The sequence below is a fragment of the Cynocephalus volans genome, chromosome 5, assembly GCF_027409185.1.
Source record: "Cynocephalus volans isolate mCynVol1 chromosome 5, mCynVol1.pri, whole genome shotgun sequence".
NCBI lineage: Eukaryota > Metazoa > Chordata > Mammalia > Dermoptera > Cynocephalidae > Cynocephalus > Cynocephalus volans.
In genome coordinates this window covers 151,324,240-151,351,034 of record NC_084464.1, presented here as the reverse complement: position 1 = coordinate 151,351,034, position 26,795 = coordinate 151,324,240, and the positions used below count along the sequence as shown (strand labels likewise).

At 36.1% G+C, this 26,795-nt stretch overlaps 1 protein-coding gene across 1 annotated transcript; it reads right to left on the bottom strand.

Moving 5' to 3' along the window:
• MYCT1 (MYC target 1) lies at positions 1-25,989 on the bottom strand. Its single transcript, XM_063096064.1, has 2 exons — positions 25,873-25,989; positions 1-515 (listed from the first exon to the last, which is right to left on the bottom strand). Exons 1-2 carry the CDS (start codon positions 25,922-25,924, stop codon positions 1-3), a joined length of 567 nt encoding a protein of 188 aa, XP_062952134.1. The 5' UTR covers positions 25,925-25,989.
• Between the last annotated feature and the right edge of the window lie 806 nt (positions 25,990-26,795).

The window sequence follows — 26,795 nt, the reverse complement described above, 5'->3', positions numbered from 1 at the left end:
TCAGGAATCTGGGAATGCCTTTATGATGGACTCATAGGCAGGTGGGGGTGGTGTTGAAACGCTACCTCGAAGACTGTGACTGGACCAGTGGAAGTCAGGATGGCTCAGAGTGTGGGAGGTGCTGGTGGTGGGACAAGGACGGGCAGAAGGGAGAGTCACCAGCTGACTGTCAGTTTCCACGGGAAGTGGTGGACATTGCAGAAAGGGGTGGAAAGTAGAAGCTCTGAAGCTTGATTTTCTTGGAAAGGAATTCATTTGATCCAGAGAAGCTTGTCGCTGGAAAGTCAGACTGGCCAGGCTGAGGTTACTTCGACGTTCGCAGCCACTGTGGCGGTAAAATCCGGTTCTGTTGAGGCCATGGGGGTAAGAAGACCTAGCTCGCCTGCTGGAACTCCATTGTGAGATGGGAGCACTGGCTCTTCGTCTTCGGGACAGACAAACAAACAGAGCCCAAAAAGATCCTCCAATTACGAGCCCAATTGCTATGGATACCGTGAAGGACATTATAAGGTCCTCTGAAACAAAGAAAACAAATAGCTAAATTGGTTTTTAAATAGGTACACAACTGAAAACACGAGGCAGAGTATAAACTAACTCATGGACTACATGATTAATTTAAACACACTTTAATTAGGGAAATAGAAACGGTGCTAGGCGGACATGAACAAAGGAAGCTGATAATGCTTCCATTTATTCAAGCAGAAAGACACAAAATAAGTTTTTAGCTATAGCATTCCAGGTTGCTCATGCTATTTTATCATCTTTAAGAAATAAGAAATAAAAATAGTCCATATAAAAATAGGCCATACTTTAGTTCATTGTAGAGGGTTAGAAATCTTGATTCTCATTTGATTTTTATTTTTATTTATTTATTTATTGTCTTTTTCGTGACCGGCACTCAGCCAGTGAGTGCACCAGCCATTCCTATATAGGATCCGAACCCGCCGCGGGAGTGTTGCTGCGCTCCCAGGGCCGCACTCTCCCGAGTGTGCCACGGGCTCGGCCCCTCATTTGATTTTTAGAACAGGGTTTTTAGGTAATGCATGTATGAGGCAATAATCTCTGGCCAGGGGGTAAAAGCCCACAGGTAGCATATCAACAGCCCATCTAATCAACTCTAATCATTGCTTAGGTATGGGATTATAGACTTTAGTGATTTTAGAGCTAACAGGTGGTTGTCATACCAATCCTGTTAAATGATTTTAAGAATTGCTGAAGGGAAAGATGTGAAAAAATGTTTGCTAGGGGCACGCTGTCTGTTGGTGGAAACTTTGGAGACAATTATACTTAGATTTTTTCATAAGAATGTAACTTTCACTTAAATCATTTAAGAAGAGGTTATATTTTGGATAATGATCATAGTTTGACCAACTTAGCTTTTCACAAATTGTACTTTGGAATGTCATGTCACATTATTAATTTTACCGATTTACTAGTTTCCATTGTTTAGGCTATACTTAGCCATAGATACCTTTTGTCACACTGCCATGCCTTTGTGTCCTTTTGAAATGATTGAATCAACTGATTTTTCTTGTGAAACTTCCTTGTCTTTACAATAAAAAACAGAAGCTAACTTAGAATCGGGGCTGCACCCAGTTTCCTCCTTCTAACAGAGGAGTTGCTGAAGTGCAGCCCCTTCTGGCTTCTCATCGCACTCATGGTGCTTTGAGTAATCCTTTTTTCATCTTCGTTACACAGTGAGAAGTTTAATGGTTGATAAATTTTTAATGGAGATGAAAATGTAGTTCAAAGATTATTTCCTTTTGAGTTACAGCAGCAACTAATGTGCCAAGTTAAGAATTTGTTGTCACCTTGACTTTGCCTTTTCCTCTGCCTGCTTTCCTCAATCACGTTGATTTCTCCCACCTGCAGTCTTTGTGATGCCTCACTTCCTGTGCTCATTCTGAGATAGGAAGTGCTGGGATAGAACCATCTGTTGAGCTGACTGATTCATGTCATATTTCCTGAATTCCCGGACTGTCACCTATATCTCTGACTCCTTGGTGACATGACCTGTGTGTCCAGCTCATACCACTATCATGCCCTTGTTGTGATATGAAATTCCTGTCCCCTGAACCTACAAAGAGTCTCAGCTATACAGCAGTATCCTCCAATTTATAGAACTTGTATTTGTTCAGATATCCTGTTCTAGGGGAAAAAACAGAACTTCTCCAAATGGAACTGATACATTACTGCCTCTTGTGAACTAAAAACATATTCTTGAATGAAATTGGGTAGCTGAGCCCCAGCTTTGCATGGAAAGACTGTCTGGATATTAGAAGACCCCTCCAGCTCCACTGCCTACCACATTTCCCCACCCTCCATCCAATGACCAAATCCACAGGCCATGTTGGTTGTCTCACTGTTTCAAAGTCTGTCATTGTCTCTGAAACTCTATGCTTCTCTACATAATTTTTCCTTATATCTGGATACAATTTTTTAATCTTCTGTCTGGAAAACTCATTCTTCAAGATCCATGTCAAGTATTACCTCTCTGATAAAGACTCCTAAAATTTTCTACAGAAAAAGGAGTTATTGTTAAGTAGAGAGGAAAGCTACCCTATCTGACTGATTATCTAAGGATCCTGTATTGAGAAAGCCATAGACTGGAAATTAGTTAATTGGGGTTGTGAGATTGGGAAGGGTGAAGCAAACATTGTGCTGCTTCTCTCATCAAGAAATAGAGTTTATTTCCCCACCCTTTGAATCTGGGCTGGCTTCATGACTTGCTTTGACCAATCAGATGCAATGGAATTAAAGCTGTACAAGTCCAAGACTAAGCCGCAAGAGGTGTTTAGCTTCCACTCTTGGGAGCTCTGCCATTGTCAGGATATGAATAGGCCAGGCTAGTCTGCACAGTACCACTATTGCTCTGGTCAAAAGCCTGCTAGCCTCACGTGAGAGTGGAATTATCCCCAGGTAATTCAGATGCTGGTCAACCCGCCAACTGGCTGTGATACATGAGCAAAGACCAGCAGAAAATCTACCATCTGATCCCATTCCAAATTGTCAACCCACAGAATTGTGAGCTAAGTAAGTGATTGTTGTTGAAAGCCACTATGTTTTGGGGTGAATTGAGACACAGCAAAAGCTCGCTTTTACAGGATTTGAAATTCAGTTCTTTCCCTAACATGTTGTGTGATTTTTAGGGAATTTGTTTAGACACATACTGATTTTATTATTTTTTAAAATGAGTGAGTTAGATTATATGATTGCCAAAGTTGTTTCCAGCTTATTTTTATAATTTATGATAACATATATAATATCCAGAATGCAGAAATCTTTTAAAAGTTAATAAATACATAAGAATCATTGTTGCTGCCTGATTTTAGGATATATTTTAGTGTCCTTCCACCATATACTGTCACATTTATCTTCTTGTGTCCTACTTTCACAATTATCTTTACAAATATTCATACCAAAATCCATTAAAACAATGGTTTATATCAAATCTAAACAATAAATTCTTTATAATAGAAATATGACTTCTGCATTATGAGATAATTTAGGACAGATCTGCTAGGCTCAGTATTGTTATTCAAAAATGTGTCTCATAAAAATAATATTGAGTCATAGACATAAAAATGCAATCTCTTCAGACAGAGATTTCATAGTTAACCAGAGCAAATAAATATAGTCAGAACTTAAAATCAGCTTTATTGGGAATAGAATACAATTACAAATTAAGTTTAACTATCACTTCCCAAATATTTGGAACCTAAAATTCTGCTTAAAAAGAAGTTAAGGGAATTATGCATTGCCAAGGCAATGGCAGCCATGAAAATTAGAATTTTCCAACATTTCTTCCAAAAAAAGAGAATAACAACAACAGTAAAACAAATAAAACCATATAAAATCCATGCCATCAGCAAATTAGAAGATTTCAAGGTTGCCAAGGAAGGAGATGCTAGCCAGGTGGAAGAAGAAAAGATTTTATTAGCAAGCGGCAAGGGGACCTGGCTGACTGAGCCAACAAATGGCATCAGTGCGGAAAGGCAGTTGGGTGTCTTTTCTAGGGTTAAGATTAGCATCTGGCCTAGCCTGGGAAGACAGTTGCAGTTGTTCCGTTCCGAGTACAGCTTGCTCATGGGAACAGAGACTTAGGGAGACAGAAAACTTGGCCTAACCCAGGGAAACAGTTACAGTGTTTCACTCTGGGCACAGCTCAGCCTGCTAATGGAAACAGAGTCTTTGGGAGATAGAAACTTAGGGGGAGGAAACCTAGAGAAACAAAAGCGAAGGGTGAAGGCTTTCTAAAAGTCAGGTTCTCAGTCCCAGAGACCTAACAAAAATAAAGAACATCCAAACTTCAAGTTACCTAGAAAATGAACAATGGAAAAACAGCTACCAGTCAAAGTCTTGATGGGAAGGAAGAGCAATTCTGGTAAAAGTGGAAATAATGAAATGGTATCCTGGTCCATGAACATGCACACTGGCTATAGGAAGGGGATTACAAGTGTATATGGGAAGGTGCAAGTAATCCCTCCCTGAGAAAGAAGAGGCCGAAGAATACAATCATACAAGATCACTTATTGTATGATTCCACTTACATGAAATGGCCAGAACAGGCAGGATTATAGGCATAGAAAGTAGATTAGTGATTGCCTAAGTTTGAGAGGGGTCCAACAGGAGGAAACAAGAGGGAATGCTAATAGGTATGGGGTTTCTTTTTGAAGGACAAAAATGTTCTTAAATTAGACTGTGGTGATGGTTGCACAACTCTGAGACTACAATAAAAAACATTACATTGTACACTTTAAGCAGGTGGATTATATAGTATGTAAACTATATCTTGATAAGGCTATTTTTAAAAAGAAAGAACAGGAGAGGTGGTCTTTGGAAACCACACAATGAAAGGAAAAAGGGGCAAAATGAGAGGAAAACTCAGGATTCTTCAAGACAAAAAGAAAATTAAAAACAATGAAAGGACACACAATCTCTCCCCCACATCTGCCCTATAAAAATAAAAGTCAACTAGTAAAAACAACATACTTTTCTACACGGAGGAAAGGTGGAATCTGGAATGACTCCCAGGATTGCGCTGTGGGCAAGCGAAGATGGATTCAGACAAGGGAAGAAAAGTGGGAGTGTGGGACTGGGAATGAAGTTCTTATTAGAAGGATGTTGAATTTCAGTGTCCCTGGGATGTGCATTTGTGATTTCAGGGTTAAATAGATATGAACCTTAAAGTACAAAAGCTAAAATTATAGAGAATTCCAAGCATCCACAGAAAGCCTTGACACTAAAAGAAAAAGAGTGTATTTAAAGAAGTGAGTTGAGAGTAGACTGCGAAAATCACAACAGGTGACAGAAGTAAACAAGGAAATCAAGGACTAATCAGAGAGGCACAAGAAGACAAGAAAGGTTGCAAGCACTGAATCAAAGTGAGAAGACAATTTTAGGTAGAAGTGACTAGCAGCCAGCTGATCCAAAAGTATTTATCTATTCATTCTTTTAATATCAAATGCATCTATGAGATACCAAGTCGTGCCAAGAATATAGACAGCAGTGAAGAAAACAGTCTCAGACTTGGCAGAGTTTATGTTTTGAAGACTCAACTGAGATAAGTAAAATATCCTTTAAGCCTGGCAATTAGGGGGTCATTGGCCACACTGCCCAGCAGGTTGAGGTCAAATGATGAAAGTCCATGAGTGCCTTTCTAAGAAGTTCGACCTCGCCTCTGTGGGCATGAGAGAGCAAAAAGGAAGCTTGACCAAAGATACCTATGAGGGAGGATGCAAGACGGAGCTAGCAGTGATGCCTGTGATAGACTGAAGGCACAGAGTGGGAAAGATCATGAAAGAAGCTGGAACATTTCTTCTGTGGTTCAGACATGCAATAGGAATGGCTTAATCTGGGAGGTGACAGTGAGAATAGGAAAAAAAAAACTTGGCCGTGTGAGACCCAAAGTCAAGAGAATGTAACCAGAGTATCTGGTAGCCTGTTATGAACAGAAATGCTTGAGAAAATGGTGGTAATCATAATAGTTTGTATTCTACAGACACATTTTCCTGTATCACTAGCCTCTACTGGAGAATTTTAAGCATCAACAACTTCAGATCATTTCAATCCACAGAAATGGGGTTTCAGCTAAAACAAACTGTTAAAAATGTCTTGGCTCAAATTCCTCATTTTATAGCTATTGAAACAGAAGCTAAAGTTTATGTGGTAGAACTAAAACTCGATTTAGTCTAATAATTGACAACTATTACTGGTCAAGGGACTATTATTTACACTAATGTGTGATATAAAAGTAGAAGACAAATTCACAAATTCACAAAGTATATGCCCTTGCTTTTGGATATAAACCTACTCAGTCACTACTAGGGTCCAACTGAAGATTCTCAATATCTCAGGATATAAGCAGGTATAATAGATGAAATTGGAGACAGATATTTACTTTATTTCATCAAAATGGATTTAAAACTAGAATGTGAAAGGAGAAAATAGATTCAGTTACCCAATAAAAGCATTTAAAGGTTACAGGAGTTCCTATACATGGTTTCAGTATATGGCCTTTGAGCCTCTCAAGCACAGCCTCTTATGACAAATAAAATGTTTTCAATTACAAATAGTATTTAGAGTAAAATTATTGCAAAATTCAGTTTAAAAAATTAGAAACTTGTAAAATATACAATCAAGGAAAAATAATTTCTTGTCTATTAAAATGACTGAGAAAATTAGCGATACAACAAAAACACACAAAGTGAGAAATATATTTATATGTCAGATGACTGTTTTATTTCCAAAATATGTTATTATTCTGGTATAAGAAACCTAAGATAATATCCAAACTTCAAAAGGCAAGCTATTAAAGAATATGTTGTACCATCTCAATCTCCTTAAATGAAAAATTTCAGTTTTGTGAGTAAAAAGATTATTTTTGATGGCACTAAAACCAGAACAATACTTCCAGGAAAGCAATTTGACAAAAAATCTATTTAAATAATTATTCTGTGTGGCTCGATTATATTCCTGTTTGACACTATAGACCTACTGTCTGTGCCTAAAATTTGGGGGATGACTTAAAATATCATCAAACATAGGGTTACATAGATATCTGAAAAGGATTAAATAATAAATTTTAAATGTACATGAGAATCATGAGAATAATACATAAACATCAATAGTAAGCATTTTAATTTTAAAATAAATATAAAGATGGAGCTACAAAAGTTATAAAATAACTTTTTTATAGATAAAAATATTGCTTTTGATATGGATTTGCTTAATTTGGGCTCAGTTGAGTACATATACCATTAAAATGAGTTCCTAACCCATAAATTCAGTCAAATATTTTAGAAATCATTGCACTAATTCTCATAACCTTTTTATACATTGAGAACTTTTTAAATAGTTACAAATTGTAATGCTGACATAAGAATTTCAAAGACTTCCTGACATATGTGGTATAAAACTTACCCAGCTTGTTAAAACTCCCTTAAGTCCAAACTGCAAAAATAAATGTAGAAATGCAGAAAAATGAGAGTGAAATGTCAAGAGTTATAACCGAAGTACACCTGTTCCCAGATGGTCTCCATAGAGATTCTTTTTTATTTAACTACAATTAATGATTTTTTGACCTATTCACACTGTAGAATTCAGAAAATCTATAATGAAAGAAGCATCTATTGGTTGTACAGCTTTAAATTTCCACATATGTAATTCCATTCTGACAGGGTTTTGTCAATAAATTTTGGGAAACTTTTTTTTTAAACCTAGTGTAGGATAGGAGTAAATGTATCTGAGAAAAAAAAGAGACTTTGGCACAGATATTGCTTCTTTGACTACTGTATGTCTTTTTATTTCTCAACAACCTTAAGGGAGAAAGAATGAGCCCTAATCTTACTTCTTATAATTCAATATAATACAACTAATAAGACCAAATGATTATTTTTAATAATCCAGATCTCACTTTGAAGGCAAAGAAAACCCCAAACGTTTAACATTAGTAAGGCATGCCATACAAATTAAATATTGTTGTCCTAATTTGTAATATCTGTCTACACAACTAGCAAGTGGCTGGCACATAATAAGCCCTCAATAAATGCTAGTTATTATTACTAATAGTTGTGTAGTTTATCCAACTCAACTGACTCTTATTTGCCTAATAATAACAGCCACAATTGTGTCTTTCTGTTCTAAGATTCTAAGGTTGAATATGGTTTTCAGTAAATATAATCAATACCCCAAATTCCATCCATTGGTATTAAAATTTAGCAAAGGTCACCATCTAGTGGACTTGAGTTGAATCGTTCCAACATCTGAAAGTGATTTTTTCAATGACAACAAAATGGAACATGGATTAAAACATTCACAAACCCTTTGAAGTTAGAAGAATAATAAACTGAACTTTTACCAGAACAGTCCATGCAGTCCTTGGTGTCTTAGAGTGTACAGGAGGATGGTTCAAGCAATAGGAAGACTTTTAGCAAAATAGATTCTTAGAAAAAATAATAATTAGGAGAAAGAAATTTGATCAATTACAATAATTTAGGTAGTCAAAGGATAAGTGTTTTCTAAGTATAGCTCATTTGCCAGAAAATCCTACTGGTTCTGTTTTCACACTCCCCCAAAAATCCAGAATCGAAATTCTTCTCACTGTCTATTGTTACTTCCCTGGTCCAAGTAACCACATCTCTGACCTTGAATATAACAATAGTTTCTAACTGGTGTTCCTGCTTCTACACTTGCTGTCTCTCCCATGCCTCAACTACATTCTATTTTTAATGCAATAGCAAGAGTGAACCTTCTAAGACGTAACTCAAATCATGTCACTCTTATGTTCTAAATCCTTCACTTCCCCCAGAGTAAAAGCAAACTCTTAAAAATGGCCTAAAAGTACCTACTTGATAGAATTCCAATTACATGAGCTCATCCACACTTCCCTCCTTGCCTTTCCTTAAACATATCAGATGTGCTCCTGACTTAGGGCTTTGCCTGGTTACACTCTTTTAAAATTCTTTTCATAGCTGTCTGCATTCATATGTAAACTTCCCACTGATGCCTACGCTGGCTCCTCTATCTAATATGTCCCACCTCTGATGCCTAACTGGACCTTGATTTTCCTTTTTCTTTCCTGGTTAATGGAAACTTTTAAAAAGTAAATGAGAGGAGCCGTGGGCAGCCCCCACCCAACAAATGGCAGGAACACTCAAGGACCTCAGGAGCAGAGGGCAGCCCCCACTAACAATGGCAGGGGCTCACAGGATCTCAGAAGATGAGGGCAGCCCCACCACTGCTGCAGACACCACTGTCACACAGGTGGTCTGCCACAGCCACCACCACAGCTACTACTGCCACAGCAGCAGTGACTGCCACCATGCAGGCAGCATGCTGACCACTCAACTGCACTGACAGAAGAAGTGACCAGTGGAGCCTAGGGAAAGAGGTCAGTGAGTGCAGATGCATGACCTAGTGGCCCAACCCACAGGGGAAAATATGCTGCCACATGTGGTAGCACATTTGGGAGTGGGAGGTACATGCACAGCCCATGTGACTGGCTTGATCCAGGGAGAGACACATGCATACTTCCCTGACAGTACACAACCCAAGGTATCCAAATAGATTAAGGAAGAAAATTCCCTATTAACACCAACCCATCCATGCCCCAACCAGGGGAAGCAAAGACCCAGGAGGAAACTCTTCCTGTAAGAAAGAGGAAAGTGAAAGACCACCCAGGGTCACCCATTCAAACTGAGGAGCTCCAGTATCCCCTAGGGTACCCATCAGGGTGCCAATAATCCTGCCCTGGGTCACTCACCCCAGCCAAAGAGCGACAGGGCACCCAGGCACTTCTCCCCAAAACTCAAGAGCTCACCCACATCTTTGATGAACCAACACAGTGTTGCTAACCTCAGCAAGGAAATGCTAAGTGCCCCAGTGCCCAGATCATGGAGGCAATCACACACAACTCCAACATGGAATACAACCAAAGTACATGCATGGAGACTAAACTACTGCTTCTACCCAGAAGCAATCCTAAAATATCCTACTCAATGGTCAATATAAAACACTTCTACAACAGGAAGTCTCTATCCTCAAAGCCCACTCCAGAGTAATAGAAGAAGAAACTGCTGTACAAGATGACCAGACATCAATGCAGAGATACTAGAAATATGAAAAACTAAGAAAATATGACACCAACAAAGGAATACAATAATTCTCAAGTTCCAGATCCCTTAGAGCAGGAAACCCTCGAAATGACTGAAAAGGAATTCTGAGCAAGAATCTTAAGGAAACTCAATGAGATACAAGAAGACTCGGTTAGACAGCACAATGAAATGTGAAAAAGTATCCAGGATATGAAGGAGGAAATTTACATAGAGATTAAGATGTTTTAAAAGACTGTAACTCCTGGAACTGAAAGATTCATTCAATGAAATAAAAAGCACAACCAAGGGATTAAGCAGTAGGTTAAAACAAGCAGAAGAAAGAATTTCTGATATTGAAGATGGTCTTTTTGAAATAACCCAGGTGGACCAAAAAAAAAAAGAAAAAAGAATTTTAAAAAATAAAAATCTAAGAGAACTCACAGACAACCTTAAGCACACAAACATCTGAATAATGGATATTCCAAAAAGAAAGGAGAAAGAAAAGACATTTAGAACCTATTCAATGAAAAAATAGCAGAAAACTTCCCAGGTAGGGGGAGAAACACGAACCTTCAGATCCAGGAGGCTCAAAGATTCCAAAACAGATTCAAACCAAAAAGGTCCTCTCCAAGACATATATGGACAAACTGGCAAAGCTCAAACACAAAGAGAGAATCTTAAAAACAGCAAAAGAAAAGCATCATGTCACCTATAAGAGAGGCCCTATCAGACTAACAGCAGCCTTCTCCACAGAAACTCTACAGGCCAGAGGAGAGTGAGGTGATATACTCAAAATACTAAAAGAAAAAAAACCTGCCAGCCAAGAATATTATACCCAGCAAGACTGTCCTTCAGAAATGAGTGGGAAATAGTGTTTTTCCCAAACAAAAACTAGGAGATCATGATGACTTGACCAGCTCTACAAAAAATGCTCAAGAAAGTCCTGCATCTAGAATCCCAAAACTGATAATTGGTACAAGAATTGCACAAGAAAGAACAAAACCCACTGGTGAGAACGAAAGCACAACTGAGAAAGAGAAAGAAACTGCATCCAACCACCTCAAAAAACCAACAAACACTGAAGGCAATAAAAGAGGAAGAAAAGAACAAAAGACAGTTAAAACATTCAAATGAAAATTGCTAAAATGCCAGGAGTAAGACAGTATCTTTCAATTCCCACTCAAAAGACACAGATTGACTGAGTGGATTAAAAAGCTGGTCCCAGCTGTATTCTGTCTTCAAGAGACTCTCCTCACCTGTAAAGATACACACAGACTAAAAGATATACAATGCAAACAGAAACCAAAAACAAACAGGAGTAGCTATTCTATTATAGGATAAAATAGACTTTAAATCAAAAACTATAAAAAGAGACAAAGAAAGCCATTATATAACAATAAAGAGATTTATGCAGCAAGAAGATGTAACAATCATGAATAAATAAGCATCCAACACTGGAACACCCAGATGTACAAAGCAAACTCTATTAGACCTAAAGAAAGAGATAGCTGTCAATACTTTAATGGCTGGGGACCTGAACACCCCTCCCTCAACACTGAATAGATCATCTAGGCAACAAATCAACAGAGAAACACCAGATTTAAACTACACCTTAGACCAATTGGACCTAGCAGATATCAACAGAACATTTCATCCAGCAATGACAGAATATACATTCTTCTCATCAGCACATGGGACATTCTCCAGGATAGACCACGTTAGGTCACAAATCAAGTCTTAACAAATTTAAAAAAATTAAAATCATTAAAAGTATCTTTTCAGACTGCAATGGATCAAAACTAGAAATTGGTGACAAGTGAATCTCTTGAAACTATATATACATGTAGGAATTAAACAACACATTCCTGAATGACCTATGTGTCCAAGAAGAAATTAAACAGGAAATCAAAAAATTTATTGAAACTAATGAAAATAAAGACACATCATACCAAAACATGTGTGATTCTGCAAAAGCAGTGCTACAAGGGAATTTTATTGCAATAACTGCTTACATCAAAAGAATGGAAAGATTTCAAATAAACAACCTAATATCACACCCCAAAGAACTAGAAAAATAAGAACAATACAATCCCAAAATTAGTAGATGGAAAAAAATAATTAAGATCAGAGCAGAACTAAATGAAATAGAGACCCAAAAAACAATACAAAAGATCAATGAAACAAAAGGTTGTTTATTGAGAAGATAAATAAAGGAGACAAACCATTAGCTAGGCTGAAAAAAAAAAAGGAGAGAGAAGACCCAAAAAACAAAAGTCAAAAATGAAAAAGGAGACATTACAAATGATACCACAGAAATACAAAGAATCCTTAGGGACCATTATAAACAACTACATGCCAACAAATTTGCAAACCTGGAGAAAATGGATAAATTTCTGGACACATACAAACTACCAAGACTGAACCAAAAAGAAATAGAAAACCTGAACAGACCAGTAGCAAGCAATGAGTTTGAAGAAGTAATTAGCAGTCTCCTAACAAAGCAAAGCCCAAGACAGGATGGCTTTACTGCTGAATTCTACCAAACTTTTAAAGAGGAGTTAATACCCATTCTCTTCAAAATATTCCAAAAAATTCCAAGAGGTCATTCTTCCAAACTCATTCTAAGAGGCCAGCATCACCCTGATACCAAAACCAGAAAAAGGAACAACAAAAAATAAAACTACAGGCCAATATCTCTGATGAACATAAATTCAAAAATCCTCAACAAAATATTAGAAATCAGAAAAGAGCGACACATCAAAAAAATTATACTCCATGTTAAGTCAGATTCATCCCAGGGATGCAAGGATGGCTAAACATCAAGAAAAGCAAGACATCTCATCAAGAAAATCCAAGACAAAAACCACGTGATTAACTCAATAGACACACACAAAAAAAGCAATTGACAAAATTCAATATCCGTTCATGATAAAGCCTCTCAACAGGTAAAAGATAAAAGTACCTTTACACAACAAAAGCCGTATATGAAAAACCCACTGCCAGTATCATCCTCAGTGATACTGGATGATATGAACGGGAACAAGACAAGAATGCTCACTCTCACCACTCTTATTTAACACAGTATTAGAAGTACTAGCCAGAGCAAGCAGGCAAGAGAAAGAAATAAAGGGCATTCAGATTGGAAAAGATGAAGTCATACTGTCCCTGTTTGCAGATTACATGATCCTATATATAGAAAAACCTAAAGCTCTACAAAAAACTCTTAGAGGTGATTCACAATTTCAGTAAAGTTTCAGAATACAAAATCAGTAGCATTTTTATACTCCAATAGTGAACTAGCAGGAAAAGAAATCAAGAAAGCAAGACCATTTACAATAGTCAGTAAAAACAACAACAACAACAAAAAAAAAACACCCAGGAATTATTTTAAGCAAGGAACCGAAAGATCTTTACAGTGAGAACTACAAATCACTGCTGAAAGAAATTAAAGAGGACACAAAATGAAGGAAAGACATTCCATGTACTTAGATTGGAAAAACTAACATTGTGAAAAGGTCTATACTACCCTAAGTGTTCTACAGATGCAATGCAATCCGCATCAAAATACCAATGACATTTTTCACAGAAATAGAAAAAACAATCCTAACATTCACGTAGAACAAAAGGCGTCTAATAGCCAAAGCAATCCTGAGCAAAAATAAATAAATAAAACTATATGCATAACACTACCTGACTTCAAATTACACTACAAACCTATAGTAATCAAAAATAACATGGTACTGTCATAAAAACAGACACTCAGACCAATGGAACAAAATAGAGAACCCATAAATCAACCCACATACTTAAAGCCAACTGATCTTTGACAAAAGCAACAAAAACATACAATGAGAAAAAGACTGCCTCTTCAATAAATGGTGCTGGGAAAAAATGTACATCCATATGTAGAAGAATGAAACTGGATCTGTACCCCTCACCATACAACAAAATCAACTCAAAATAGATTAAAGACTTAAATATGAGACCTGAAATTGTAAAACTCCTAAAAGAAAACATAGGAGAAACACTTCAGGAAGTAAAACTGGGCAAAGACTTTATGAATAAGACCCCAAAAGCACAGGCAACAAAAAATATATAAACAATGGAACCATATCAAACTAAAAAGCTTCTGCACAGCAAAAGAAACAATTAACACAGTGATAAGACAATTTACAGAATGGGAGAAAACATTTGCAAACTTTGTATCAGACAAGGGATTAACATCCAGAACATACAAGGAACTCAAACAACTCAGTAAAAAAAAAAAAACAAGTAACTTGATTAAAAAATGACTAGGCATTTCTCAAAGAAAAATATACAAATAGTCAAAAGACATATGGAAAAAATGTTCGAGATCACTGAGCATCAGAGAAGTGCAAATCAAAATCACATTGAGATATCATCTCACTCCAGTAAGACTGGCCAAAAAGATAGAGAATAACAAATGCTGGCGAGGATGAGGAGAAAGGAGAACCTTCCTCTACTGTTGGTGGGACTGTAAATTAGTGCAGCCAGTATGGAAAACAGTATTGAGGTTCCTCAGACAACTACAAATAGAACTGCCACACAACCCAGCAATCCTACTGCTGTGTGTATACCCAAAGGAATGGAAATCATCATGTTGAAAGGATACCTGAACTCCCATATTTATTGCATCTTTATTTACAATAGCCAAGAGTTGGAACCAACCTAAATGTCTATCAATGGATGACTGGATAAGGAAGTGTGGTAAACATACACAATGGAATACTAGTCTGCTCTAAAAAAGAATGAAATTCTACCACTGGCAGCAACATGAATGAACTTAGAGAAAATTATATTAAATGAAATAAGCCAGGAACAGAGAGAGGAATACCACATATCCTCACTAAGTCAGAGCTAAAAGAAAAACTAAAGAAATACATTTAAAAAGAAAGAAAGAAAGATACAACAATCTCATAATTCATTGAGTTTTCAAAAGGAGAGAACAGAATTGAGACCACTAGAAGTGGGAAAGGGAGAGGAAGAGGGAAGATTAAAAAGAAACTGGTAAAGGGCTGTAAAAAATGATTCCATTGTGTAATGTTGAATATTCTAGTTATCCTGATCTGAACATCCCATATTACACACAGGTATTGATATTCAATGTTATACCCCACAGATATATACAATCAACTATGTTTCAATAAATAAATAAATAAATAAGTAAATAAACAAACAGATGGTCCCCCAAAATAAAATAAAGTCAATGAGATGCATAAGTATTATGGACTATAAGTGTCACTACATTTAAAAGATGATGATAAGTTGTATCTGGAATGGTCAGAAAAATCTCCATGAAAGAAATAAAACTAGAGATGCCATTTTGTATATGGGTAGTAGTAAAATAAGCAAAAGCCTAGGAGATGTGAAAGTAGTTCTGAACAAAATCATAAGGTATAAGGTATATTCTGAATATAATTAGTCAACAGTATCACTAGAGTAAAAGGTAAGATCACAAGGAACAAGGTAGTACATTCCTCTTTTGCATATAACTTGTATCAAACCACTGAGAACAAGTATAAAATACAGTCTAAAAAACACTTTTTAATCTATTCAAAGCCATCAGACACCTATTACAACTGCTAACTTGAGAGAGCAAATTTGGGGAGAAGAAAATCTCTCATCACAATAATCTGTAGAGAGGTAAAAACAAACAAACAAAAAACAGCTCAGTAGAACTCTTTGCAATCTCAGCAGGCTTGGAAAACAAAAATTGGCATTCAGGTTCTGCCACGGAAGACGGACCCTAGGAAACCTTTCACACACTGTGCTAGGCCCCCCAAGAGCTACTTCCTGAAAGTAAAAGTAAAAAGAAAAAGAGCAAACCTCACGAAGACAGAAATACAGGTCAATCCAGATTGGACTAAAGTGATCTGTCCCTAACTAACTGCCAGAAGGAAAATTATGGTTACATATGAACATTGTGTTGGGCATCAAGAATAAATTACAAGGCATTCTAAGAGATAAGACCAAGTGAATAAAAACCAAGAAAGCAAACATATAATGAAAAAGTATCCATTAGTAATCAAGCTATTAGAATTATCTAATACAAATATTAAAATAACTATGAATTAATGTTAAAAATAGAAAGTTAAGATTTTTCAGCCAAAATTAAGACTCTCTAAAAATAATTAAATAAAACTATTTGATTAAAATCAGAAAATATCTTTACCAAATTATATTAAAAATATGAAATATCAAAACATGAGGTGCATCTAAAGCCATGTTTAGGGCAAAATCTGTAGCTTTACAGGCATATATTTGAAAATTTTTAAATGCTGAAAAATCAATCATTTAAACTTTCATATCAAGAAGCTAGCAAAAGACCACTAAATCAAACATAAGTACAATACAGTAAATAATTAAAAGAAAGCAGAACTTAATGAAATAGAAAAAAAGCAAAAAGCAAAGAGAGAGAAAATTATCAATGCCAAACATAGTTTCCATGAAAAAAAACTAATAAAAATTAATAAACTTCTAATAGAAATGACCAAGATAACAATAGGAGACAGAAAGAGAAATACCAATATCAGAAATGAAAAAGGTGATATTAGAACAGATTATATACACAATAAAAACATGAAAAAATATAGTTCCAAGTAAGCTTTTATAGACTGACCCTCCAAAATATAATAACTGTAAACACTGAAAACAACAGAAGGAAAAAATCCTACTTAAAAGCACTGAAGTATGGACAAATTTATGCAACTACCAGAGAGGAGTTGACACGTGAAGAAAAGAGCAGCGAGTGCCAGGTGACTTTCCTATTTTTCAAACCTAACTTGAGAACAGGTTTCATTCTGAATTATGTGTAATAGGTAAAACCCCAGTTGAAACTTGCATTACTTTTGATCTTGAGCAACAAAGGACAGAGATTGTGGCAACCAGAGCTCCTAAAATGTGAGAGGGAAATCCTGGGAAAGAAAAACCAGAGAGGAGAATCCTAAAATTGTATTTATAAACATTTTCAATATCTATAGCTGATTCCTGAACCACACATATACAGAGCATATTCCAAACAGCACAGCTAGAGAAAGAAAGTAACTAAACTGAGACTTGAGCTGCCACCCAGGAGATAGGCTTTACAGGTTTTTTTTTTTTTTTTTTTTTTTTTTTTTTTGTCCTTTTCGTGACCGGCACTCAGCCAGTGAGTGCACCGGCCAGTCCTATATAGGATCCGAACCCGCGGCGGGAGCGTCGCTGCGCTCCCAGCACCGCACTCTACCAAGTGCGCCACGGGCTCGGCCCAGGCTTTACAGGTTTTTGTAGTTGTAGTTCCACAAAGTTATTTTCCTGTGAAAATAAACTAGTGAAAACACACACACACACCACTCTTAAGGGTAATATAGTAGAATCCACTAAAAATATCCAGGACACAAAATAAAATTACTTGACATACAAAGAAACAGGAAAATGTGGCTCAAGAGAAAAGATAGTCAGCAAAGATAGATTCTAAGATATCCAAAATGTTAGAATTAATGGACAAAAATTTTAAACAGTTCATATATCTATGCTCAATGATTTAAACTAAAACACTCATAATGAGTTAAAAGATATAAAATCTTAACAGAGAAGTAGAAACTATAAGAAAGGATCAAATGAATATTCTGGAACTAAAAAGAATATTAGAGCCAAAAAATATTCTCTCCATGGGCTTAACAGTGAAATTAAGATGACAGAGAAGAGAGTCAGTAAACTTAAAGAAATTATCTAATTTGAAATAGAAATTATCTAATTTGAAGAACAGAGAAAAAATACTCAGGGAATAAAAGGACAGAGCCTCTGGACATATGGAATAATGTAAAAATATTTACCGTATGTATAATTATAATCCTAGAAGTAGAGTAAAGAGAGAATAGAGCTAAAAAATGTTTCAATAAATAACTGAAATGTTTCAAAATCTGTGAAAAAAAATCTATAGATCAAGGCTCATGGTTATTACCAAGCAGAAAATATATAAAGAACCATGCATCATAGTCAAACATCTGAATATCAATGATAAAAAAATCTTAAAAGAAACCAAATTTTAAAAAATAATAATAAGGAAACACATTACACTCAGAAAAACAATTATTTGAATGTCTACTCACCTCTAATAAGAAACAATATTTTACAGTCATTAAAAAGTAGTTGACTCAAAATTCAATATCCAGCAAAAAAATCCTCTAAGGAAAAGAGAGCTCAAATTCATCACCAGCACACTTACACTAATAGGTATGTTAGGTCTGGCCAGTTAGTTCGTTTGGTTAGAGCATGGTCCTGATAACACCAAGGTTAAGAGTTCAGATCCCCTACTGGCCAGCTGCCCAAATAAATAAATAAATAGATAGGAGATATGCTAAAGAAAATTCTTAGGCCAAGGGAAATTATATCAAATGAAAACTTGGATCTTCAGGAAGAAATTTAAAATATCATGCGTAATGGCAAGAAAAATATTTTCTCTTAATTTCTTTAAAATACATATTTCTGTTTAAAGCAAAAATTAAAGTGAGGTTTATAATTTATGTACATTTAATATCCACAGTAATTATAATAAAAATGATTGGAGGTGAGATATAAATATATCTATAAGCCCAATGTTTTTATACAGAAAACCCTAAGTATTCTAAAATACAGCTACAAATTGAATTGAGCAAGGTTACAGCATATAAGGTTAATATATAAAAATGTTTTATATACCAGCAGCAAGCAATTAGAAAGTATAATTATAATATTACAATAGCATCATTAAATATAAAATACCTAGGATTATTTGTACAAAAATATGCAAGATCTCTCCACTAAAACCTTCAAAATATTGCTGAAAGAAATTAAAGGCCTAAACAAATGGAAAGATAGACCATATTTGTAGATTGTAAGACTCAACATTATGAAGATGCCAACCCTCAGTAAATTTATTTATAGACTCAACTAAAGTCCAATCAGCAAACTTTTTGCAGTATTTTACAATTTATTTTAAATTATATATAAAAATTCAAAGAAGTAAAAGAGACAAAGCTGGAGGCATCACACTAATTGATTTCAAAATACACTAAAAAGCCACAGTAATGAAAACAGTATGTTACTGGAATAAAAAGAGACATACAAACTCAATGGAATAGAATAAAGAGCCCAGAAATAAATCCACACACTTATGGTCAATTGATATTTGACAATGATGCCAAGAACACACAATAGGTAAAAGACTGCTCAATAAATGGTGATGGGAAAATTAAATATTCATGTTCAAAAGAATGAAATTGGACGCTTTTCTCAGACCATATACAAAAATCAAATCAAAATAGATTAAAGACTTAAATGTAAGACCTGAAACCATGAACCTACTAGAAGAAAACATAGGGAAAAAGCGTCTTGACATTGGTGTGGGCAATGATTTTTTGGATATGGCCCCCAAACACAGGCAACAAAAGTAAAAACAGACCTATAATGTCCACTATTGTTAAAGAAATTCAATGTGTCATTTTAGACCGTCCTATTAAAAATACTACATATAATTACACTGGTGAGTTTTTCCAAACATTTAAACAATAAACAATGCCAATCTTTCACAAATTTTTCCAGATAATAGAAAAATAGGGAATACTTCCCAACTTGTTTTATGAGGCTTGCTTAACATTGATACTAAAACCCAACAAGGCTATCACAAGAAAAGACAAGTACAGGCCAATTTCTCTCATGAATTTAGATGCAGAATTCTGCAGTCAAGAATGTATTAAAAATGATAACTTGGTAGGCCCCATCTCACACCTACTGAATCATAATCTCTGAGTCAAGCCCAGTGGGAGATGTTTTCATAATTCTCTCTAGGTAATTCAGATGCAGCAGTTTTAAGGACCAGCATTTGTAAATGCTTGTTTTTCAAGCTTCCTAGGTAACTGAGATAGGGCAATAATTAATAGACTGTTAATATGCAATGATACATTAGACGTTTAAGACTTTAAAATACAAATTGAAGAAGTGAAATTGAAAGATAGTATTTGTTTACTATTTTGGGGAGGAAGGAAAGTACGTCCTGGGTGTATAGGCACAGCCCATAAGCCTGCTTGTCCTCAACTTCTCTGGGAACGTAGCCAAGGATTCCTCCCCTCGATAGCACATGACCCTGCGACAAATCAATTCATCTCCTCAATTACCTTAAGCAGGATTAAGACTGTTAGTGAGGACATATGTGGGGGAAAAAAAAGTAAAGCCTTCACTTTCAAATTATCAAATGAATTGTTAAATATAGAGAATAGATAATAGTTTGAAAACAAACATTTTTATCACAATAGCCAGATATTTTTTTTTTTTTTTTTTTTTTTTCCCCCGCACTCAGCCAATGAGTGCACCGGTCATTCCTATATAGGATCTGAACCCACGGCGTCGCCACGCTCCCAGCGCAGCACTCTACCGAGTGCGCCACGGGCTCGGCCCAATAGCCAGATATTTTGAGACAGAAAAGAGTATTTTGGCTTTTCAGTTTTCTTCAGTTTCAAAATGCTAACAGCCTAAAGAACTTAGGGATGTAACTTTAACCATAAATAGTATTGGGAAGAACCGGGATAAACCATGGCCTCTGAGTCAGTTTTCTTGAGCAGTGTGAACAGGAGGAGTTTTAGTACAGACAAGGAGAAAAGCTATAGAGGACATGACTGGGGAGAGTTTTGGAGAAAGGAACCATCACAACATTTCTCCCTGTGATGAGCTGCAGATTGATTTAGGGAATCCCAGAGAGAATGGTGTCCATTCCCAGCCCCCTGGGGAACATGAGAAGCCCCAGGTGCCTGAATGATAGAACAGGAAGCGATGCAGAAGCGGGGAGGGGACGTTAGTAAGTCCAGGCCAAAGGCACCTGAACTACCCAAACCTCCTGTGGCTCTCGCGTCTCCGGGGTCATGGGAAAATATTCAAAATTATTTATGCCATGACAGGTGGAAAAGTACCTGGATAAGGGCCGTAGACCTGAGGGGAGTTAGAGAAAAGGAAAAGCATGCCGTTGGTTAATGCTGCACAGATCATCTGAACCAGATTGTGTAGTAAGAGATTTCAGCAGCGGAGACAAGGAAGAGAAAGTGAGATAGGAGGTGCTCAGTTTCCCTGGGGTCGAGTTTCAGGCCGCTCCCCCGAGTCTCAAGCACCTCCTCTGAGTCCTGAACTACAGTTGCTTGTTTTCCACATGTGGAGATTGAGACTGCAGAAGGCAAATTTATGTAATTCCAGGGCTGAGCATGCTCAGTAGAAAGGAGTTTCTCCTGTAAATGACCTTGCCCTGGAGGCCCTAGAGAGCACCTAGCATACTTTAAGTGTATTTGGTGGAATTTGACCAATGAGCATGCTCCAAAGAGACCCACTGAGATAACCTGTTACATAACTGGAAACCACCCCTTAGTTGAATATTCGTTAGATATCGTGAAGATGTGTGGACAGCCTAACTATAAAAGCAGAATCCAGGAAGAAAGCAGGGTCGCTGCTCACTCTCTCCGGATCCAGCCCGCACTTCGCCTGTGAGCGGCGCATCTCTTACTGTTTGTATTAAACCTGCCTTTAGCAGGCTGCTGCTCACTGTCTGGAGCCAGCCCACACTTTCCCTGTGAAGTGTGTATTTCTTACTTTTGTATTAAACTTGCTGTGGCTGTGCTCACCCTCGAGCCAGCCTTGACTTTGTAAAGTATGTATTTCTTATTCTTTACATTAAACCTGTTTTCACTTTCTGCTCTTGAATTCTTCCCTGTGGCAGAGTCAAGAACCTGGTAGAGGATGGGATGGGTTGAGGTCAGCTATCTGACCTCCTCAGATCCTCTCCTCCAGTATCAAAAGGGCAGTGCACCCAAAGCAGGTGAGAAATACATGTCAGTGCGTGTCAGCAGAGGCCAGACCTAGATCAAGAACCAAACACCCTCTCCCTCCAATACCCATGATAGAATACAACCCCTATATTCCCCTCAATCCCTTTCCAACCTTAAAGAAAATCCCTAGGGAGGAGGAATGTTGGGAGGAGGAACATGAGGAGACTTGAATCACTAAGTTGCCGGTGATTAAGTTAAATTAGGTCAAGCTTTTACACTGACATTCGAAATCTGCCTCCAATCTGCCTTTCCAACTAGGTTCCTGTAACTTCCCTACACAAACTTTCTAGTCAAGACATTCATTTCTCCACAAACATTTCTGGGTGTTTTTACTTCTGCATATTTGCTGATAACATTTCTCCTGAGCTCCCTGAAATTCTCAAACTATGCTTTACTGATGTCACTAACTCCTAAAACATTGCCAAATATGGTCAGCCAATGCTTCTGAGTGAACAAATGAACTGAATAAAAATGAAGTAATTAATGAAAAATGAATGACTACAATGTTCTTCTTAGAATTATCTCCCTACGTAAAACTTATCTGACTTTCTAGGAGCAGGTAACAAGCACCCTGTTTTTCTCTGAGAAAGACTCAGGGACCATTTCAACCTTATGTATTTTTAAACTCCCGTAACATATTATCAATCATAGCCATTTTATCGTATATTATCTTTTATTATTTCATAGCTATATGGACTTATATTTGCATATGTATGGACACATAATCACCTCCAAGAGTGTAATCCTCTTGAGACAGACGTACTTTTGGTGAAGATTATATTAGGTAAATAATATTCCATGGTCTATATATACCACACTTTCCTTATCCAATCATCCATCAATGGACATTTAGGTTGGTTCCATATCTTGGCTATTGTAAACAGAGCTGCGATGAACATGGGAGTGTGGGTATCCCAATACTACTCTGCCATAAAAAAGAATGAAATACTCCCATTTGCAACAACATGGATGAACCTTGAGAAACGTATGTTGAGTGAAATAAGTAAAACACAGAGGGATAAATACGCATGTGCTCACTTATATGGGGGAGCTAAGAAAGAAAGGAAGGAAGGAAAGAAAGACCACAGTATTGCGATGGACTTACAGGGGGAGGGAATATTCCTAGGGCTTGCAAAGTGGAATGCGGGGGGGGGAGGGGAAGGGTGGTTGGGGGACAATTGGGTAGGGACATGGGGTATGGGTATAAAAGCAATTTCTGGTAATTCGTATTTCATGAATATTCATAATAATAAAATATATACATATCATATATATTAGGTGAATAAATGCAGGTTCCCACACCAATATCTTCCCCCATTTTTCACAATGTTGTCCAAAAGAGAAAATAAATGCCCACTAATATAGCAGATACAATTATGTTTCCTGTTGGACTCCGAAGTACTAAGAAAATAACTGAGTTTAGTGATATTTGTCTCCTATTTCATTAGAGCAGGACATAGCAAACTTTTACAGACCATGCTTCCTACTGCTTTTATGGGGAATGTTTATGGAGAAGGGAAGTGCTTTAAAGAAAGCAAAGATGAGAGGTGCAAGATGGAAGATGGTAATCTCTGTTCTGCCACTCTCAGGCCAATTTTGCTGCCAATCCCTGCATGAAGTGCTCTAATTTTTGCATAACGTTTAGTAAGTTTTAGTGGGTGATAATCATGAAAATGCAAGTTATTGTCATTGGTAATAACCTGGTATCACCTTAGTTTTTAGCATTCATTACAGTAAACAAGGAAAATTATATTTGGAAAACAACTTTTTATGCACCTTGAGCATGTTAAGTCTGGGAAATTTACATGGTATAATGTACAAGTTTTGCTTTCTGAGCTATTCTCTTTTTTTACTCTCTGAATTGAAAGTGCCAAGCAGACAACTAACTTTGTAAGCAATAGACAATGCATTATTACCTTGCACTATAAAAGACTGTCAAAATAATATTTTGGGGGAGTCAGTGATCAAAATAGATTTAGATACAAAAAAGAAATGAAGATTTAAAAGATTGACATTTATATGCAAGAAATTTTTACATTTTATATATTTACACTTATATTTGCATTTTACACTTAATATTTTTTACCCCAGAAGCAAGCAATAATGCAATCTTTCATCTATTTTCCCCAAATAATCAGACATTATATCAGCTCACTACATCTGCATTGGTTTTGTTAATACTTCTCAATATAACACTCCTCTTCCTGGTTTTCATTATGTCCACCTATTTTCCATTATATTCAGACAACGAAAGAAAGAAACACTAGGACATATACTTGGATTAATAAGTTTGAATTCCCTCTTAAGCACTGATTTCTGTATTAAAATATCTAATATCTAAAGGTTTCGGATTAGTAGATGGACTACAACTAAACATTCTCATTAATTTCAAGTTTATTTTAATAACTGCTGTCCATGTTTTAGTCAGTAAATAATGATTTATTTTCCTTATGTAAACCTGAAATTCAATTTTGAATGGTTTAAAAATATAGATGTCATTTTTACATACTAATTTTTGCAATATGAGTTGCTTTACCTTTGACTAATTTACACAGTCACTTTTTTGCTGTGATGAATTTAGTTTAGACACGTTCTAGCTATTTTTCAGTGTTTAGCATATTCAGTTTCTCTGTAAATGAGGACAGCAAATGATATTGTAACAAACATATAATTAGACCTTCACAATTCAAAGGTTGTCTATTGCTGTCTACCTGGAAAAACCTATTGCCAAAGACAGTCTTTACAATACACAAGTGTCATTTATTTTCTTCTTCCTAATTTGGTTATGTAATTTTATTTGGATGTTCACCAATATCCCTCCTTTTTATGCTTGAAACAAATATAAATGGCTGGTGATAAAAGAGAATGAATTAATTCCCATCTTGCAAATTTCTGATGGTAGACAACTAGGAAGGATAGTTGGGGACAGTCAGCTACTGCTGGTCAATTTTCACTTGATAATTCCCCAAATCTCCCCTTAAATCACATCAGAAAGTCTGAAATAGTTCTCTCAGAGGGTTAAGAACTTTTTCTGGACGTACAAATAGGGGTATAGATCTCTTCATGAACTCCATTTTGTCCTTCAAAGATTTTTTTTTTTTTCTGGACTTAACTCCAATTGCCCCCCTTATTTTTAAAATTTCTCTGAACCCAAGAGCACCCATCAATTTCACATCCTAGTCCCTCTTCCCTGTACCTCAGCCTGGGGTGACTGGGAGTTCTGTTTGACCTCGGCACAGTCTTGCTGCTCTTAGTCAGCATCAGGGAACACTGGACTCTTAGCTGTGGCTGACCTCAGCCAAAAAATACTTTCATATTGATCCTTTTGCCCTGTGATAGGCTTCCATTGTAATGCTATATGTGATGCTATTTCCACTTAATCTTCTGTGCTATAGTTATCTCTAACTTCATAATATTATTCCATGTTTTATCTATGTCATCACTCTAAACTCTCAAGTACATATTTGGTATTTATATTCACCTTTGAAATTAAAAAGTATAACATTGACAAATAAGTTAAAATAACCTCTGCAGAAAATCTTGGTTTCATTAAGTAAAATACATAATCTATAACCTTAAGACTAATAAAACTTAATTTTTCCAAAAAATAATCCATACTGTCATATTCCAAATTACTTCCTCCACATATTTCTTTTCTTATTTTTATTCATATTAGTTTCTCATTATATTTTGTAACACCAGCCAAAATCTATAACTGCTGTCCAGATTCTTTTTAAATGTCTTCATAGCCCAATCTAAAGACATTTTATATTAATATATTTCTTGTAATAAATCTACAAAAATTTTAAATAATCAGTTTACAGCAAACAAAATGTCTCAGAGATTTCCAATGTTTTAATAAATTATGTAGTACGTTTCCATTCCTCTGCATCCTAATTTTAAACTCAAAACAGTTAAAGGAAATACCTTACCCCAAAAGTTTTCTGGCCATGGACTCCCTAAGCTTGTTGTGTTATTAGCCATAATATCCACAAGAAATACAAGAAAAAAAGAAAGAAAAAAAAGCCAGTATGTCCAAAAGAAGTAGTTTGATTCTGTCTTTGTGGTTCAGCAAGAGAAAAATAATTTTCACACAACCCTTGAAATTCTTGTGTTTGCATAAAAGGAAATAAGTGTATCATGTTTCCTGCTTTTATACTCAAATTAGTAACTGTTTTTCTTATCTTGGAATTCCACATGGTTCCTGAGACACAAAACAATTTCCTTTTCGTCATTTCCTTAGCAAAGTTACTAAGTATCCTACTGTCACTTATCTCCAAAACTGCTTTTGGGAGGCTCTTTTTCTTTGCGTTTCCCCATCTCCTACTGACATACATAGGAAGATTCCAAACTCTCAGCTACCACACTGTGGGTTAAATTTATATGGGATTGAGAAATAGACTGCTTTCCAAAGTTTGAAATTATATGTATACAGTAAATTGGGGGGGGGGAGGAGTATTCAGAATTCCATATTCTATTCAAGTACAGTTAATTTTACCTAATACCCTTTCTTTATGAATTTCGGTTATTAATTAAAATTCTTAACCTGTCTCTTTCTCTTTGGGTATATTAAATTTGAAATGTTATTTTTTTACTTCATTTCATAAGTATTTATCTAAGTGTAATTTATGTTACCCTTTAGTATTTAAATATGAAAAATTTCTGCAGTGAAGGAATCTATTTAAAATCAAGTAAGAAAAAGATAAATGCAAAACATTCATTACAACAGAAGGATAAGTGCTACATAGCAAGGGGTACAATGATCACAGAAATTTGTTTTTCATGAAGAGATCTGAGAGAGCTGATACAGGAAAGAGTTGCATGAAACTTTTCAGGAGAAGAAGTTTAGTTAAAA